Source organism: Erinaceus europaeus, chromosome 12 (genome assembly GCF_950295315.1).
Source record: "Erinaceus europaeus chromosome 12, mEriEur2.1, whole genome shotgun sequence".
Classification (NCBI taxonomy): domain Eukaryota; kingdom Metazoa; phylum Chordata; class Mammalia; order Eulipotyphla; family Erinaceidae; genus Erinaceus; species Erinaceus europaeus.
This window is the reverse complement of record NC_080173.1, coordinates 53,337,634-53,356,137: the sequence shown is the minus strand read 5'-3', so window position 1 is coordinate 53,356,137 and position 18,504 is coordinate 53,337,634. Positions and strand designations below refer to the sequence as shown.

Genomic DNA, 18,504 nt, shown 5'->3' with positions numbered 1-18,504 from the left:
GGACTACATCAAATTAAAAAGCTTCTTCACAGCAAAAGAAACCACTACCCAAATCAAGAGACCCCTCACAGAATGGGAGAAGATCTTTACATGCCATACATCAGATAAGAGTTTAATAACCAACATATATAAAGAGCTTACCAGACTCAACAACAAGACAACAAATAACCCCATCCAAAAATGGGGGGAGGAATTGGACAGAATATTCACCACAGAAGAGATCCAAAAGGCCGAGAAACACATGAAAAAATGCTCCAAGTCTCTGATTGTCAGAGAAATGCAAATCAAGACAACAATGAGATATCACTTCACTCCTGTGAGAATGTCACACATCAGAAAAGGTAACAGCAGCAAATGCTGCAGTCAAAGGATGTGGGGTCAAAGGAACCCTCCTGCACTGCTGGTGGGAATGTCAATTGGTCCACCCTCTGTGGAGAACAGTCTGGAGAACTCTCAGAAGGCTAGAAATGGACGTACCCTATGACCCTGCAATTCCCCTCCTGGGGATATATCCTAAGGAACCCAACACATCCATCCAAAAAGATCTGTGTACACATATGTTCTTGGCAGCACAATTTGTAATAGCCAAAACCTGGAAGCAACCCAGGTGTCCAACAACAGATGAGTGGCTGAGCAAGTTGTGGTATATATACACAATGGAATACTACTCAGCTGTAAAAAATGGTGACTTCACCGTTTTCAGCCGATCTTGGATGGACCTTGAAAAAATCATGCTGAGTGAAATAAGTCAGAAACTGAAGGATGAATATGGGATGATCTCACTCTCAGGCCGAAGTTGAAAAACAAGATTAGAAAAGAAAACACAAGTCGAACCTGAAATGGAATTGGAGTATTACACCAAAGTAAAAGACTCTGGGGTGGGTGGGTGGGTGGGGAGAATACAGGTCCATGAAAAATGATGAATGAAATAGTGGGGGTTATATTGCTAAATGGGAATCTGGGGAATGTTATGCATGTAAAAAAAAAAAAAAAAAAAAAGAAGTAGAAATGCAAAGCAGAAATTGACTGAGTTTGGAGTATGGCACCAAAGTAAGAAAGCAGAAGTATACTAGAGTTTGCAGTGAGTATCTTCCTAATACTTCCTCTCCACTTTTCCAAGCTTTGGGTCCATGATTGCTCAACAATTTGTTTGGCTTTGTATGTTAACTCTCTTTTCAGTCACCAGGTACCAGGTGTCATCAGGATGCCGGCCAGACTTCCCTGGATTGAAGACACCACCAATGTGTCCTGGAGCTCAGCTTCCCCAGAGACCCATCCTACTAGGGAAAGAGAGAGGCAGACTGGGAGTATGGACCGACCAGTCAACGCCCATGTTCAGCGAGGAAGCAATTACAGAAGCCAGACCTTCTACCTTCTGCAACCCTCAATGACCCTGGGTCCATGCTCCCAGAGGGACAGAGAATGGGAAAGCTATCGGGGGAGGGGGTGGGATATGGAGATTGGGCGGTGGGAATTGTGTGGAGTTGTACCCCTCCTACCCTATGGTTTTGTTAATTAATCCTTTCTTAAATAAAAAAAAAATAAAAAAAAAAAAAAAGAACCTCACACTTGAGAGTCCAATGCTGTTTCCACTGCACCATCTCCCTGGCTGCTCAGTCAGCCTACTGTGGCATAATATTGCTTTCTCTGAAACTCTGGAACACTTAATATACAGGTGAGGGACAGTATTAACACAAGATTATACATTGAGGGAAGGAAAGCTAACCCTATCTACTTTAGGCTTTATCACTAGTGGTAGCTTTCACATAAAGGAGTACAGTGTATTATTCCCATACTCAAAACTGATTTCTTGAATACAACATGGTGCCAGGAACTACTAGAATTGAACAGTATGTTAAGATACACAGAGAGAACACCGAGTTTTAGAAATGAAATATAAAGTGGTCCAGGAGGTGGAGCAGTGATAAAGCTTTGGACTCTCAAACATGAAGTCCCCCATGATATCACCTCCCTAGACAATAACTAGGATCCACCTACATATCAGATTTCAGGCTCAGGTGAAGGAAAAAAAAAAAAAAAACCTAGTATACCCACAGGCTCTTTGGAATATAACTAAAATATGCCTACTAGTTATCTATAGAATGGAGACCCGACCCCCCCCCCCCCACTCTTCATCTGCACTACTCGAGCCTTTAGGTTCATGATTAGTCAACAACTTGCTTGGCTTTATATGTTTACTCTCTTTTTAAACACCAGGTTCCAGATGCTAACATGATGCCAACCAGACTTCCCTGGACAGACGACCCCAACGATGTGTCCTGGAACTCCAATTCCCCAGAATCTCTCTTTTCCTACTAGGGAAAGAGAGACAGGCTGGGAGCATGAATTGACCTGTCAACGCCCATGTTCAGCGGGGAAGCAATTACAGAAGCTGGACCTTCCACCTTCTGCATCCCACAATGACCCTGGGTCCATGCTCCCAGAGGGTTAAATAGGATAGCTATTGGAGGAGGGGATGGGATAGAGAGTTCTGGTGGTGGGAATTGTGTGGAGTTGTACCCCTCTTATCCTATGGTTGTCAGTATTTCCTTTTTATAAAAAAGAAAAAAGTGCTTAGAAAAAAAAACTTACCATCTTCTTTCCTAAAAGGAAAAAACTCTTGGTGTATCAGTTTACTGTATTAGAGCATCTTTTAGCCTAATGATTGTCTTTTCAGTTCTGGAGCTGTCATAATACCCTGGTAGTGTCCTCTGTTGTCCCTACCTCTGAACTCCACCCTTGTTATCTACAGCTTCCACTGCTTCAATGAGCTTACTATATCCCAAACAATTAAGGAAAAACAATACAATGAAAGCTATGAATACACACTAACTTCTTCATTGTGCAGTCAAGAATTATGTCTGATTTCAGGATGAACAACATTGGCAAATAAGCATATAACATACTGAAGTGCCAAAATAAAGGTCACTGACGTTGGAAAACAGCAGTGTAAATTACTTAAATTTGACCTTTATTGCCTGTATCTGGAAACAAGATTTGTTATTATGGTGTGTGAGTGTATTTGACAAGAGAGACAAAAAGAAACACAGATTAGAGAGTGGGGAGGAGAAGAGAGTAAATTGACTATAATTAAAAATGTCATCCTGTACTTGAACTGAGCTCCCAGATTCAACTACAGGCACAGCCATAGCAGAGTGAGTGCCGTAAAATGAATTAAAACAATGAAATTTAAGTTTGCATTTCACAGCACATGCTCATATATGAATAGGAAAGTACTGGAGACCTTAACATTTGAATCTGATCAGACATAACATGCAAACTGCTTATAATACAGCTAAATAATGAAGTAATTAAAATTTACCTCTAGTTCCTTGTCATTTAATACAAAATTAGCCACTTACTCTAAAAATGCCAATCCAATCTTTTCGATGTGGAAGAAAGTGTTCAGTAATGGTGTAACAGCATGTGATATCCCTTCCAGGGACATAGAACTTTTCCACATTGTTAAAGATGACCTGAGAAGAATTACAATCATCCAGCAAAACAGTTGATGTGGGAAGATCGTGTATGGTCTCTTCCATGGTGAGGTCCTGTTATAAGATATGAAATACAATCAGGTCCAGGAAAGCTTATAGGAAATACTGTAATTTCTAGGCTTTCAAAAGCATGCAGCATTTTATTCAAGACATGTCAGGAAAAACAAAGTCTGAGAAACACTGAGGTCATACATGCTTTCTGTTTTACTTTGATCCATTTTACATTCATAATGTCTTTTGCTTGAACTTTTTATCTTTAACCTCTTCAACAGATACCACCCACTTTCACATGCCCTTTAGTCTACGCTCATAGTAAAAGTCTGTTCTTCTTTTGAGTCTTAAGTAAGTAAGGAAGCCAAGTAGAAAATGATCTAAGCTGGGAATTGTGAAGACCTAGATGCTGGGTTATTTTTCTAATTGCCACCAGGAATACAGATGCTGGTTTTTTTTTTTTTTTTTTTTTTTATTTATTTTCCTTTTTTTGTTGCCCTTGTTGTTTTAACATTGTTGTGGTTATTAATGTCGTTGTTGTTGGATAGGACAGAGAGAAATGGAGAGAGGAGGGGAAGACAGAGAGGGGGAGAGAAAGACAGACACCTGCAGACCTGCTTCACCGCTTGTGAAGCAGGTCCCCTGCAGGTGGGGAGCCGGGGGCTCGAACTGGGATCCTTACGCAGGTCCTGGCGATTTGCGCCACGTACGCTTAACCCGCTGCGCCACCGCCCGACTCCCCAGATGCTGGTTTTTTTTCATCCCAATAAGCTCTATGACTTTCTGAATGTCATCTCTAGATTTTAGCTTTCAGTCCCATTTATCCTAGAACATCAAGTGCTTCCATGTACTGAGGCTCTCTGCTAAGATCTGGGAATCAGTGAAAAAAGATAAGATTATTTTTATTATCATTATTATTGAATATGGAATGGTGACCGCACAGTTCTGAAATCAGGATGGTGAAATCCAAATTCTAGCTCATCCACCTATAAATGCATGACTATGAGCAACTTACATAATCAGTTAGGTTCTGTGCCTGTTTTCTTGCCCGTAAAATGGGGCTTACTACATCTATCTCATTCAATTTTTTGTTAAGCATTAATTGCAATAATGTGATGTTTAGCTCTAAGTACTTTTCATAGAGAAGGCACTTCATATAATGTAGAGACATGTTGAAGACAGAGTAAGGAAAGGTTCGGAGATGGGGTTTAACGGGGGAAAAATATAGGAGTCCTACAGATGGTGATGCACCTGGATGAGTGTAGATGCTTGGGTTCAGGCCCCTGGTCCTCACCTGCAAAGGGGAAAACTTCACAAGTGGTGAAATAATGTTGTTGGTGTCTTTCTCTCTCTTCCTATCATCTCCTCCTCCCCCCTCAATTTCTCTGTCTCTAGTCAATACATATATATATATTTAATTGTTGTAGCTATTATTGTTGCTGTTATTGATGTCACCATTGCTGGACAGGGCAGAGAGAAATGGACAGAGGAAGGGAAGACAGAGAGAGGGAAAGACACCTGCAGACCTGCTTCACTGCCTGTGAAGTGACTGCCCTGCAGGTGGGAAGCCGGGGGTTTGAACCAGGATCCTTCTGCCAGTCCTTGCACTTTGCACCACCTGCGCTTAACCCGTTGTGCTACTGTCTGACTTCCATAAATAGAATATTTTTAATTATGTATATAAATAAAGGATGGAGAGGGCTGGAGAGATAGCATAATAGACTGTTATGCTTGAGGCACCAAAAGTTCCAGGTTCAATCACCAGCACCACCATAAGCCAGAGCAGAGCAGAGCTCTGGTCATCTCCATCAGGAACAACATAATGGATCCTTCTGGGGGCCCCACAGGACCTTGCCCTCAATGTAGATCAACAATGGTAGAGAATTTTCCATCCTCCAAAGGGGGGTTGGATACCACCTGAAGATGGGTCCTGAAATCGGTGCAACTCGGAATGTTCCTACTGATGACCACAGAATGCAAGTTCGGACCTACAGGATGCAGAGGTTACATAGGCTCCTATGCTGAATATGGGCCCCAGATAGAATCAGTGGGGTTTACAGTCAATAATATTTATATACTTTTCCCATAAGAGCTACTCTCTCTTCCCTGACCCAGCTTTCTAGCCCTTTTTCCAGCCATGACATCATCTTCTCCCCAGACAATAACCTGGGCCCACCTGCATATCAGGTGTCAGGCTCAGGCAAAAACTAATAGTCATGGGCCCTTTGGAATATACCTAAAATAGACCACCTATTTCCAAAACAGAGACCCCAAATCTTCATCTGCAATATTCCAGCCTTTAGGTTCATGATCAGTCAACAATTTATATGGGTTTATATGTTAACTCTTTTTCAGCCACCAGGTTCCAGATGCTACCATGATGCCAAATGGACTTCCCTGGGCAGAAAACCCCACCAACGTGTCCAGGAGCTCTGCTTCCTCAGAGCCCTGCCCCACTAGGGAACGAGAGACAGGCTGGGAGTATGTATCAACCTGCCAAGCCCATGTTCAGCAGAGAAGCAATTACAGACCTTCCACCTTCAGCACCCCATAATGACCCTGGGTTCATACTCCCATGGGATTAAACAATAGGAAGGCTACCATGGGAGGGGAGGGGATATGGAGCTCTGGTGGTGGGAACTATACCCCTCTTAAACTATGGTCTTGAAGATCAGTATTTCCATTTTATAAATAAAGGGGGAAAATATTTTTTTTTAAAAAAAAAAAAGGAGAGAAAGTCTTGATTACTAACATTTTTTCTTGTTGGCTATGTTCTCAATATGTCCCAACACAATACGGAAGTTAGAGGCATATACAGTTACTGCCAAAAAAGGATGGAGTGAAAAGTACAAAGGGAGCAGTCTGGGTGGTTGTAACCTGGTCAAGTGTACATGTTGCCTGCAGTGGGGAAGCTTCATTATAGAGTTACACAAAGAAACTCTCATGCTATATGCTCCAAAGTCAACTCTGTAGTTCAACTCCCCATACCACTATAAAACCAGAGCTACATGGTGCTCTGATTTAAAAAAACACAAAAACAAAAAAGGACAGTAGCACAGTGGATTAAGCACACTGAGCAAGGACTGGTGTAAGGATCCTGGTTCAAGCCCCCAGCTCCCCACCTGCTGGGGAGTTGCTTCACAGGCCGTGAAGCAGGTCTGCGGGTATCTCTCTTTCCCCTTCTTCTTTCCATTTCTCTCTGGACTATCCAACAACAATGACATCAATAACAATAATAACTACTACAATAAAACAACAAGGGGTGGTCCAGGAGGTGGCACAGTGGATAAAGCATTGGACTCTCAAGCATGAAGTTCTGAGTTTGATCTCTAACAGCACATGTACTAGAGTGATATCTGGTTCTTTCTCTCTCCTACCTGTCTCATGAATAAAGAAATAAAACATTTAAAAAATATAAATAAATAAAATAAAACAAGGGCAACATGAGGGAATAAATAAAAACTAGAAAAAAAAAAGTACAAGATGTTCTTGGGCTTAGCTGCTGGGAAGGTGACTTACTAAGGCAGAACACAGGACTTGCATACATGAGGTTCAGAGTTTGATCCCCAGCACTGTACTACATATGCCAGAATGATGCTCTAGTTCTCTCATTAAATGAACTTATACAAATTGATTTAGCAAAAACAAAGCCCATTATTTTTTTATTTATTCCCTTTTGTTACCCTTGTTGTTTCTTTTTATTGTCGTCGTTGTTAGATAGGACAGAGAGAAATGGAGAGTGTAGGGGAAGCCAGAGAGGGGGAGAGAAAGATAAGACACCTGCGTCACCACCTGTGAAATGTCTCCCCTGCAGGTGGGGAGCCAGGGGCTCGAACCGGGATCCTTCAGCTGGTCCTTGTGTTTTGCGCCACGTGTGCTTAACCAGCTGCGCTACTGCCTGATTCCCTGCCCATTATTTTTGTACAGCCTAGGAGGTATGCTGTGGACAGAACCTCGACTAGTAAGCATGAGGCCCCAGTTTGATCCACAACACTGAATGTGCCAGTGATGTTCTTTCTTAAGTAAATAAATCTAGGTTAAAGAGAGAGAGAGAGACGCAACTGGTTAGGCAAGTAAAGAAGTTTCAGGGAGCCAGCAAAAAAAGCTCACTTGAATAGTATGTTATTTTGTCATGTGCACAACCCAGACTGGAACCCATCCCACTGCACTCAGGAAGCTTTGGTGCTGTTGTCTCTTGGGCACTATGGCTTGCTCATTCTATCTCTTAAAAAAAAAAGGAAAGAGCAAACTTAAATAAAACCATGTTTTGCTTTATTTATATATGATGGGACAGAGAGACATTGAGAGAGCAGGAGGAGAAAGAGAAAGAAAGATATCTGCAGACCTCTTATGAAGCTTTCCTCCTGCAGGTGGGCCCAGGGGTTTGAGTCTGGATCCTTAAGCATGGCAATGTGTCCACTTTACCAAGTGCACCACTGACCACTGCGGGACCCCAGAAAGGAAACTTTCAAGGCATGAGAAGAATCCTAAACAAGTGCTGAAAGGAGATTAAGATTTGACAGAAGGGCTTGGAGGTAAGAAACTTCCATAATGAATAAAACATTGTGCATAAAAGAAGGAAAAAAGGGAAGATTCGATCTATGTTTGTAGGACAAACAAATGTGGACTCCTGTCTATAAAACAGGAGTAACAACCTGTTTCACATGTCACATTACAGATGGAAACCTCTTTTGAAGGTCAAACTAACACATTAAGAGACCTGATACCTCATGACCCCTCAAAAGTCACATGCCTTTCCAGTCTAACACTTAGAGACTCAGTTCTCAACCCACGATTTTTACTGGGAAATGAAAACAATACTGCAGCTGTACATAGCAGATACGGAAAAAGCAATATATATGCAAATACTACATGATACCTTACAAATTCAGTTGTTGGAAAATACTGGGACAAACGTAAATACACGTACAGCTAAACAGAAATGAGGACAATAACCACACAACACAGTACCTCTTCTATCTCTGCTTCAACCTACTTATTTCCTAGTTTGATTTTGAACTATAAGTAGCCAGGCTTTTTTCGACTTACAAATCTTTTTTTTTTTTCTTTAACAGAAAAAGCAATAGGACTATGGAAGGGGGGACACTGAACTGTCTATTTGTGGGACTGAACTCAAGAACAAAAAAGTTTTGGCTTTCTGGTTTGTGACAGTTTAGCTACATCCTTAAAAAAATTTTTTTTTTGATCTTTATTTGCTGGATAGAGACAGTCAGAAATTGAGAGGGAAGGGGTGATAGGGAGAGAGACAGAGGGACACCTGCAGCACTGCTTCACCACTTGTGAAGCTTTTCCCCTGCAGGTGGGGGCCAGGGGCTTGAACCACCACCTGGCCCCCCCTATCCTTAACCTCAAACTTTAAAAAAAAAATTTATTATTACATTTATTTATTGGACACATACAGTCACAAACATTTTTTAATTTTATTATTATATTTATTTATTGGATAGAGACAGTCAGAAATCGAGAGGAAGGGGGAGACAGGGAGAGAGACAGAAAGACACCTGCAACCCTGCTTCACCACTCGCAAAGCTTTCCCCCTGCAAGTGGGGACCGGGGCTCAAAGCTGAGTCCTTGCGCACTGCAACATGTGCGCTCAACCAGGTGGGCCACCAACCCAGTTACCTTAACCTCGAACTTTCAATCAATTTTTTAAGGGGGAAGGGTTAGGTTTCTGTCTAGGTCCAGTCCTGCTCCTCACAATAAACAACTGTCTGTGTGACATCTTGGGTACTATGGTGAATGGGTATAGAAATTTTTCAGTCTGCAAACTCCTATTTTTCCTAGTGGTCTCCAATCATACTGAGGCCAGATCCCCTTTGTGATATGTGTAGAGCACCATTCGTCTAAGCATGTAAAAGACATAATTTGCCTTTTGACTGTGGATCTTAAACACTCAGAGTGCCTTAAGGGCCTGTATTTCTGATTTTCTTTTGGGGAACCTATGTTTCAAGAATCCTAAGTACCATACTTCCTGATCTTTTCCTTTATAACACAATCACTGCTGCATATACAACCCATAGTAATTGCTGATTAAGTATTTGCAGAACAGATAACTAAGATATTCATGAAATTCAATTTTTAAAAAAACCTAAAGGAAGGAACTTTGTAAGTAAGCAATGCTATGAGTGGTGGTAGGATTCATTCTTTCTCTCCGTCCCTTCCTTCCTTCCTTCCTTTTCCCAGACCTCCTTTTAATTTGTTAAGATACCTTTGGAGAAGCTGCAGTTTCTAGCTTTCTGTTCTAAAATAGGGTAGGAGATGATAGTCTCTAATGCAATGTCAATTCTTGGTGTGGCTGGTTCAGCAGCATAGCTGGTTCATGTGGCATGATGCCAAAAAGCAAAAGGCACAGATTTTATTTCCTTAAGGACCCATAAAATTCACAGTCCATTGCCCACCTTCCACACAACTTAAACTCTCACAAGCTGTTTTGTAAATGGATGCTCCTCTGAAAGATAACACCAATCAAAGGTATAGAGGGCTTAATATACCCTTTTCCCCGATTTACTTGAGAACAATCAATCTATACTTTAACTCATAATAATAATGAAAAAAATAGTACATATACAAAAATCACACTCAAGAGCTCTTTTGAGGCTTGTATATATAAACAATGGAAACTCTATTCACCTGTCACAAGAAGTCAACAGTTCTGGTTTCTTACTTATCAAAAATGCAAGACACCCCAAGTTTCTCATTTCAGTGATCTCATTATCTTCCCAGAAGGATTCAAAGGAGACCCAATGATGCTTCAGGTATTCAGAATTCAGTCATTCTTGAAGTAAAAAAAAAAAAAAAAAAAAAAATTCTCCTCTATTGGTGTATTGCACCAAAGTCAAAGATTCTGGGGTTGGGGGTGGGGGTGGTTTCAGGTCCTGGAACATGATGGCAGAAGAGAATTTGGTGGGGGTTGTATTGTTATGTGGAAAACTTGAAAATGGTCAAAAAACTATTGTATTTTACTGTCTATTGTAAATCATTAATCCTCCAATAAAGAAATAAAAATATTTTTAAAAAATTATCTGCCAAGACTAGGGATTGGGTTGAGAACAACAGACTTTCCTTTACTGCTTCTAACCAAAGCAAAGTATAGAAAAGATAATGGGTAAACCTATTGGATTGTTAAGAAAAACATGATTCAGTGGTCGGGGAGGTGGCACAGTGGATAAAGCATCGGACTCTCAAGCATGGGATTCTGAGTTCAGTCCCCAGCAGTACATGTACCAGAGTGATGTCTGGTTCTTTCTCTCTCTCCCATCTTTCTCATGAATAAATAAAATCTTTTTTTAAAAAAAGAAAGAAACACATGATTGTTTTTGCATAGAAAAGATACATTACAGGAGTCCACGGCAGGTTAAGCGCAGGTGGCACAAAACACACAAGGACTGGCGGAAGAATCCCAGTTCGAGCCTGGCTCTCCACCTGCAGGGGAGTCACTTCCAGGGTGGTGAAGCAGGTCTGCCAGTGTCTATTTTTCTCTCTCTCTCTCTCTGTCTTCCCCTCCTCTCTCCATTTCTCTCTGTCCTATCCAACAACATCAACAATAATAATAACTACTACAACAACAAAAAACAACAAGGGCAACAAAAGGGAATAGATAAATATTTTTTTAAAAAAGATACATTATGACTTTTAAAAAAAATTGAGGTTGGTAATGAACTACAGCACCTTGGTCTACACATGTGTAAGGTTTCCTAGTTCTGCATAACAGGTGTGTTATGACTTCTGTCAAGCCAATAGAATATAATCATGCCAGTCTGAACAGTAAAAGGTACCTCATTCAACTTCTCCTGTAAGGAAATTATTCACTGATTGGGGGCGGGGCACCACTTTGGTGTCGGCGATAGTACCCAGGGTCTCATATATACGCAGCATGCATTCTCACACTGTGATATATAACTGGTTCCATCTACTAAGTTTCTTAGGTAAGAGAATCTTCAAGTCTTTCCTCCTTCCCAGTGGTAAGTTTCCTATAGAAAGGGCTTCAATAATTGCTGAAGACGTTACCTTCCTGAAAAAGTAGTCTAGAAATGACTGTAAAGCACAGGGTTTTAGAAGGAAAATAGAAATGTTTTAAATATTAACTTCTTATACCACTTTCCAACTACAGAACTGTCTGTCACTTCTAATTCTGGCAGTATCTATAGTGGTAAGAAAGAGAAGAAATATAAAAACAACAAAAACTACTGAGACATAAAAAAAATAGGATGAATTGGGCCGCCTAGAAATTATAGAATGGCATGTACAAACTATTGTATTTACTGTTGAAAGTAAAACATTAATTCCCCAATAAAGAAATAAATTAATAAAAAAAAAGAAATTATAGAATGGGTGGTAGTGCAGCGAGTTAAGCGCACGTGGTGCAAAGCACAAGAACCGGTGTAAGGATCCCGGTTCCAGCAAGGTGAAGCAGGTCTGCAGGTGTCTATCTCTCTCTCCCCTTCTGTCTCTTCCCCTCCTCTTTCCATTTCTGTCCTATCCAACAATGATGACAGCAATAACAATAATAATAACTACAACAATAAAATAAGGGCAACAAAAGGGAATAAATGAATAAATAAACATTAAAAAATTATAGAATGGTGCTTCACTTAATTCCTTACTTCTATCCTCAAATCCAAGAATGACCACATAAGGTACAACCAAGGAGAACAAATAGTGACTTAAAAAAAAAAATCAATTATGGGACCACAGTGCAGTTATTTTTTTTCCAGCTTAGTTCTGAAAAGGAAAAGGGTCCTCAGAAGTGGAATGCAATTAAAAACAAAGTATTTTAACATAAGTTCCATGAACTAGCTCCTGGCTTCCATGAAGATACATTTTCATTTAAACAACAAAAGCCAACTCTAATTATTTACAAAGTAATTAAAATTCAATTGTTTATCTATTAAGATGCTTAACCATAGTTAACTTTAGCACAAAGAAAACTTGAGGCCCATGTAGTTTTACTGTTAATTTCCCCCCAAATATTGAAGAACAAACCAATACCAACTTTTTTTTACCACAGCACTGTTCAGCTCTGGTTTATAGTGGTGCAGGGGATTGAACCTGGGGCTTTGGAGCCTCATGCATGGGAGTTTGTTTGAATAACCATTATGCTATCTACCCCTGCCCCCAATACCAATTGTAGATGCATTCTTAAAAATTAAAATGAATCGCACTCAAGTAAAAGACTCTGGGGTGGGTGGGTGGGTGGAGAGAATACAGGTCCATGAAGGATGATAAATGACATAGTGGGGGTTGTATTGTTAAGTGGGAAACTGGGGAATGTTATGCATGTACAAACTATTGTATTTACTGTTGAATGTAAAACCTTAATTCCCCAATAAAGAAATAAATTTTAAAAAAATTAAAATGAAGCTCTTAGACAAGAAACTGAAGTCTGGTCAAGTACAGCTCTGGCTCTATGGTTGCATGTTACAGCTAGAGTGTAACAGCAGTTATTTAATCTGTGCTTCAGAAGAACATAGATTCCATCTAAAGAAACAAAGCAGTAGCATAATATATCAGAAAGGACAATCACATATAAAAGTGGATGGCTTGAAAGACAATATGCCTTGGGGCGGAAGTTAGATAGCATAATGGTTATGCAAAGTGACTCTCATGCTTGAGGTTCCAAAGTCCCAGGTTCAATCCCCCACAGACAGCCATAAACCAGAGCTGAGCAGTGCTCTGGTTTAAAAAAAAAAAAAAAAGACTATGACTTGTTGAGGGCTGTGTTAAATCTTACCAAGTACCTTTAACAAAGCACTTACCAGCTGTCTGTCTGCTAAGGGGCAGTCTTTCAGGTAGAGGGAAGTCTTCTGAAAACACCCGTGCAAGTGAGCCACCTGGAAAGGCTTGAACCAGGCAACACCACACAAGCTGTAAAGAACATACATTGCATACAATGTCTTTATTAACTTTTTAAAATATATTTTATTTATTCATTTATTATTGGATAAAGACAGATAAGTTGAGAGGGGAGGAATGAGATAGAGTGGGAGAGACAGAGACACCTGCAGCCCTGCTTCATCACTCATGAAGCTTTCCCACTCCAGGTGTGGACCGGGGACGCGAACCTGGGTCCTTGTGTGCTGCAATGTGCCATATATATATATATATATATATATATATATATATATATATATATATATATACTTTTTTTTTTTTTTTTACCAGAGCACTGCTCAGGTCTGGCTTATGTTGGTGCAGGGGATTGAACCTGGGACTTTGGAGCCTCAGACATGAGAATCTCTTTACATAACCATTATGCTATTTACTCCTGCACGGCTTTATTGTTTTGTTTTTTTATTTATATTTATTTCTTTTTGTTGCCCTTGTTTTGCTGTTGTAGTTATTATTATTGTTATGTCGTTGTTGGATAGGACAGAGAGAAATGGAGAGAGGAGGGGAAGACAGAGAGAAGGAGAGAAAAACAGACACCTGCAGACCTGCTCCACCGCCTGTGAAGCGACTCCCCTGCAGGTGGGCAGCCGGGGCTCGAACCAGGATTACTCAGGTCCTTGCGCTTTGTGCCACGTGCACTTAACCTGGCTTTATTGTTTTTAAACGACTTATTCTTCATATGACAGACCCCAGCATCGCTCTGGCATAGGCCCTGCAAGGGGGGACAGAAAGCTGGACCTTGCACAGCAAATTCTGCACTTTTCCACTGTGTCACCTCCCTAGTTTCAGTCTTTGCAAAAGCAGAGATGTGGTCCGGGAGGTGGCACAGTGGTAAAAGCTTTTGACTCTCAAACACGAGGTCTCGAGTTCGATCCCCGGTAGCACATGTACCAGAGTGATGTCTGGTTCTTTCTCTCTCCTATCTTTCTCATAAACAAAATCTTTCTTTAAAAAAAAAAAAGCAGGGATAAATTAAAAATACCACCCGGCATCATGCAGCTCCTACGCTGCCACTTGATGGCTTTCATCAGGAGCAGAAGCTGTCCGGGAGACAGGGGAAGGAAAGTAAATAAATAGATAAAAAACAGACGCGGAAGCGTTGCGAATGTGACCATCAGCTCCCCAAACAGAACTGGGCTGGCGGCTGAGGTGCGGCGGGGGTCGGGAGCTGAGTTCCTGGATGGGACTGGGGGCGGGGGTCGCTACAACTACAACATCGCCAAGTGCACAAGTTCGGATCTCAGCAAAGGGGCCGCCTCGGGACGCGAGCGACCGCGATGTCGAGAATCTGAGTCCCCACCGCCCCCGCCACCCCGCAGGAAGGCCCCTGCCCGGGGTATGGAGGCAGGGCGGACCCCCCACGCAAACCGCGAAGGCGTCGAGGATTAAGGACCGCAGCGACCCGGGGGTGACAAGGGCGTCAGAGCGGCCCCCTGCACGCAGCCCCGTCCGCCTCGCGGGAAACTGCCCCTCAGCCCGCCGAGCGGGCACCGGCAGCTTCGGGACCCCACTTCCACTTACCGTCACCCCAGAAAGGTGGAACGAAGTGAAAACTGAAACCAGTTGCGTTTCCCTCCGCCCACGGCCCTTTCTCAGCACTGGAACCCCGAATCTGGGAAGCCCCAGGGCCCGACTCACCTACTTAACCTCAGGTACTCACCGGGGGCAGCAGCCGTCTGCAGCGCGACAGCAACGGGGTGGGTAAGCAACTGAGACGGGGCAGGCCAGCCCGGCCAAAGGGGTCCCGCTAGGCCCCGCCCACCGCCCCTAGAAGCAAGCAAGCCCCGCCCTCACCGCACTGCTCGCTGGGACTTGTAGTGTTCAGGGTTTGGGCCCCCGGGCTGCTCTGTCGACCTTGAGGACTTCACTGGTCTGGATGGAGTTCTTTCACCTCCAAGAAAATCATTTCATCCCCTAGAATGAGCGTTTTACTCACGTAATAAACAATTTCGTTCAGTCCTGAAAGAGAAGGCATTGCTATGTCTTTGTGAGATCACTGTTACTTTTATCCTATCTCCACATAACTTTTTAAAATATTTTTTATTTATTTATTTATTTTCCTTTTTGTTGCCCTTGTTGTTTTTATCGTTGTTATGGTTATTGTTGTTGTTATTAATGTCGTTGTTGCTGGATAGAAATGGAGAGAAATGGGGAGTGGAGGGGAGACAAAGGGGGAGAGAAAGATAGACACCTGCAGACCTGCTTCACCGCTTGTGAAGCGACACCCCTGCAGGTGGGGAGCTGGGGGCTTGAACCAGGATCCTTGTGCTTTGTGCCATGAGCGCTTAACCCGCTGCGCCACCCCCAGGCCCCCCACATAACTTTTAAGAGTCAATGTAAGTGGTGCTGAAAGTGACACAGTGAATAAAGCCTTAGGTCCTGAGTTCCATCCTCCCAATCTTTTGTCATATGGTGATGCTGATTCTCTCCCTCTTTCACTAATAAATGGATCTTGAAGCCTTCATCTGCAGGGGGACGCTTCACGATAGGTGAAGCTGTGCTGCAGTTGTCTCTCTCCCTATTTCCCCTGCCCTTCTCAGTTTCTGTCTTTACCCAAAATATGAAAAAACTAAGCATTAAGAAATGCATCTTGGGAGTCGGGCGGTAGCTCAGTGGGTTAAGCGCAGGTGGCGCAAAGCGCAAGGACCGACTAAGGATCCCGGGTTTGAGCCCCTGGCTCCCCACCTGCAGGGTAATCGCTTCACAAGTGGTGAAGCAGGTCTGCAGATGTGTATCTTTCTCTCCCCCTCTCTGTCTTCCCCTCCTCTCTCCATTTCTCTCTGTCCTATCCAACAACGACTACATCAATAACAACAACAATAAAACAAGGGCAACAAAAGGGGATAAATAAATAAATTTTTAAAAAAGAAAAAGAAATGCATCTTGTGGTTCGGGAGGTGTCGCAGTGATAAAGCTTTGGACTCCCAAGCATGAGGTCCTGAGTTTGATCCCTGGCAGCACATGTGCCAGAGTGATGTTTGGTTCTTTCTCTCTCCTTCTATCTTTCTCATAAATAAAATCTTTAAAAAAAAAAAAAAAAGAAAGAAAGAAAGAAAAAGAAATGCATCTTGAAAAAAAGTCAACATAGGATTCCTTTTGGTATCTAATCATGCCTCCCAATAATGTATTGGGTGCCTCAGATTCTGTGGTGGTTTTTTTTTTTAATATTTATTTATTCCCTTTTGTAGCTCTTGCTTTATTGTTGAAGTCGTCTTTGTTGGATAGGACAGAGAGAAATGGAGAGAGGAGAAGGCAGAATGGAGAAGAGAAAGACAACTGTAGACCTGTGTCATGGCTTGTGAAGCGACTCCCCTGCAGGTGAAGAGCCGGGGGCTCGAACCCAGATCCTTACTCCAGTCCTTACACTTTGCACCACATCCACTTAACCCACTTTGTTATTGCCCGACTCCCAGATTCTGTGTTTGATAATTCCCTTTCTACAAAGTAATTGTTCTCTAACTCTGTCAAAACAGTGGTCTTCCCAACTCTGTAAGAATAAACCCTGGGACTCAGGTGGCAGTACACCCACTAGAGTGTACATGTTTTAAGCCCCTGGCTCCCACCTATAGGGGAAAAGCTTCAGGAATGGTGAAGGAGTGCAGCAGGTATATATTTTTCTCTCTCCCTATCTCCCTTCCCTCTCAACTTCTCTCTGTCTCTATCCAAGAAAGAAAGAAAGAAAGAGAGAAAGAAAGAGGAGGAAAAGACTAAATTTAGGCTAGAGGTGGGGATGGTGCAGTGGCTGAAGAGTAGGGCTGACAAGCATGAGATTTCATGCTCCATCCCCAGCAAGCCAGAGTGATACTCTGGTTCTCTCCTCTTTCATAAATAAATAAATCTATTTTATTTTTTTTTTATTTTTTACCAGAGCACTGTTTAGCTCTGGCTTATGGCGGTGTGGTTGATTGAACCTGGGACTTGAGAGCCTCAGGCATGAAAGTCTCTTTGCATAACCATTATGCTACACCCTACCCAATAAATAAATAAATCTTAAAAGAGAGAGAGGAGGAGAAAACTCAGTAAGAATCCTGTTAGGTCAGTTTAGAGAGAATTCTCCACCCTTGATATCAGATCTCTAGCCTGCTCTCAGCAAGAATATTATTAACTTTCAGGAGTCAGACAGTAGCATAGCAGGTTAAGTGCAGGTGGTGCAAAGCACAAGGACCAGTGTAAGGATCCCGGTTCCAGCCCCCAGCTCCCCGCCTGCAAGGGAGTTGCTTCACAAGTGGTGAAGTAGGTCTGCAGGCATCTATCTTTCTCTCCCCCTCTCTCTCTTCCCCTCTTCTCTCCATTTCTCTCTGTCTGTCCAACAATGATATCAATATCAATAACAACAACAATAATAATTACAACAATAAAGCAATAAGGGCTGGGTGGGGGAGACAGCATAATGGTTATACAAACAGACTCTCATACTTGAAGCTCCAAAGTCCCAGGTTCAATCCCCCATACCACCATAAGCCAGAGCTGAGCAGTGCTCTGGTGTTTCTCTGTATCTCTCTCTGTCTGCATCTCTCTCAAAAATAAAAATTAAAAATAAAAACAAGGGCAACAAAAGGGAATGAATAAATCAATATTAACTTTCCTGATTCAGATTTATTGCATGGAAATCATTTTACAGCTCGGGAAATTATAGGTAATTGATATGCAAACAGTTTGTCTCGTCAGACAGAGATTTATTATTGTTTCCCTCTATTATGGAAAATAAAAGTCTTCCTTCCATTTGCAGTTCCTTCCAACATTTTACACCTGCACAATTCCACCACTCCTGGTAGATTCTCTCTCACCCTCTCTCTCTCTTTTTTTTTTTTGTTTGCTTATGTATTTTTTTTAATTGGGGAATTAATGTTTTATATTCAACAGTACCTCTCTCTCTTTCTAATTAAATTTAAGATATGGCCAGAGAGAGAGGAGGAGGAGGAATAGGAGACACAACACAGCACATGTTCAGAGGAGGCAAGAGCCCACATTTTTTGATGATCTGAATGATCCTCCAACTTACTTTTCAGTCTTTCACACCCAAGTCCACAAAGTCCTTGTGTTTACCATGTAGATTTTCTGTTTCTGGTTTGCCTGTCTGACACAAATCACCTTTATTTCCTGACTG

General features: G+C 42.0%; 1 protein-coding gene across 2 annotated transcripts in view; it reads right to left on the bottom strand.

The window, feature by feature from the left end:
• The window catches only part of CALCOCO2 (calcium binding and coiled-coil domain 2), a 40,634-nt gene extending 27,266 nt beyond the window's left edge, over positions 1-13,368 (bottom strand). For both annotated transcript variants that reach the window (XM_060203662.1, XM_060203663.1), the window contains exons 1-2: positions 13,265-13,368; positions 3,363-3,551 (exon numbers count right to left, since the gene is read on the bottom strand). In XM_060203662.1, the coding sequence (XP_060059645.1) occupies positions 3,363-3,542 (180 nt within the window). In that variant the 5' untranslated portion in view covers positions 3,543-3,551; positions 13,265-13,368. The remainder of the gene's footprint in view (positions 1-3,362; positions 3,552-13,264) is intronic.
• Between the last annotated feature and the right edge of the window lie 5,136 nt (positions 13,369-18,504).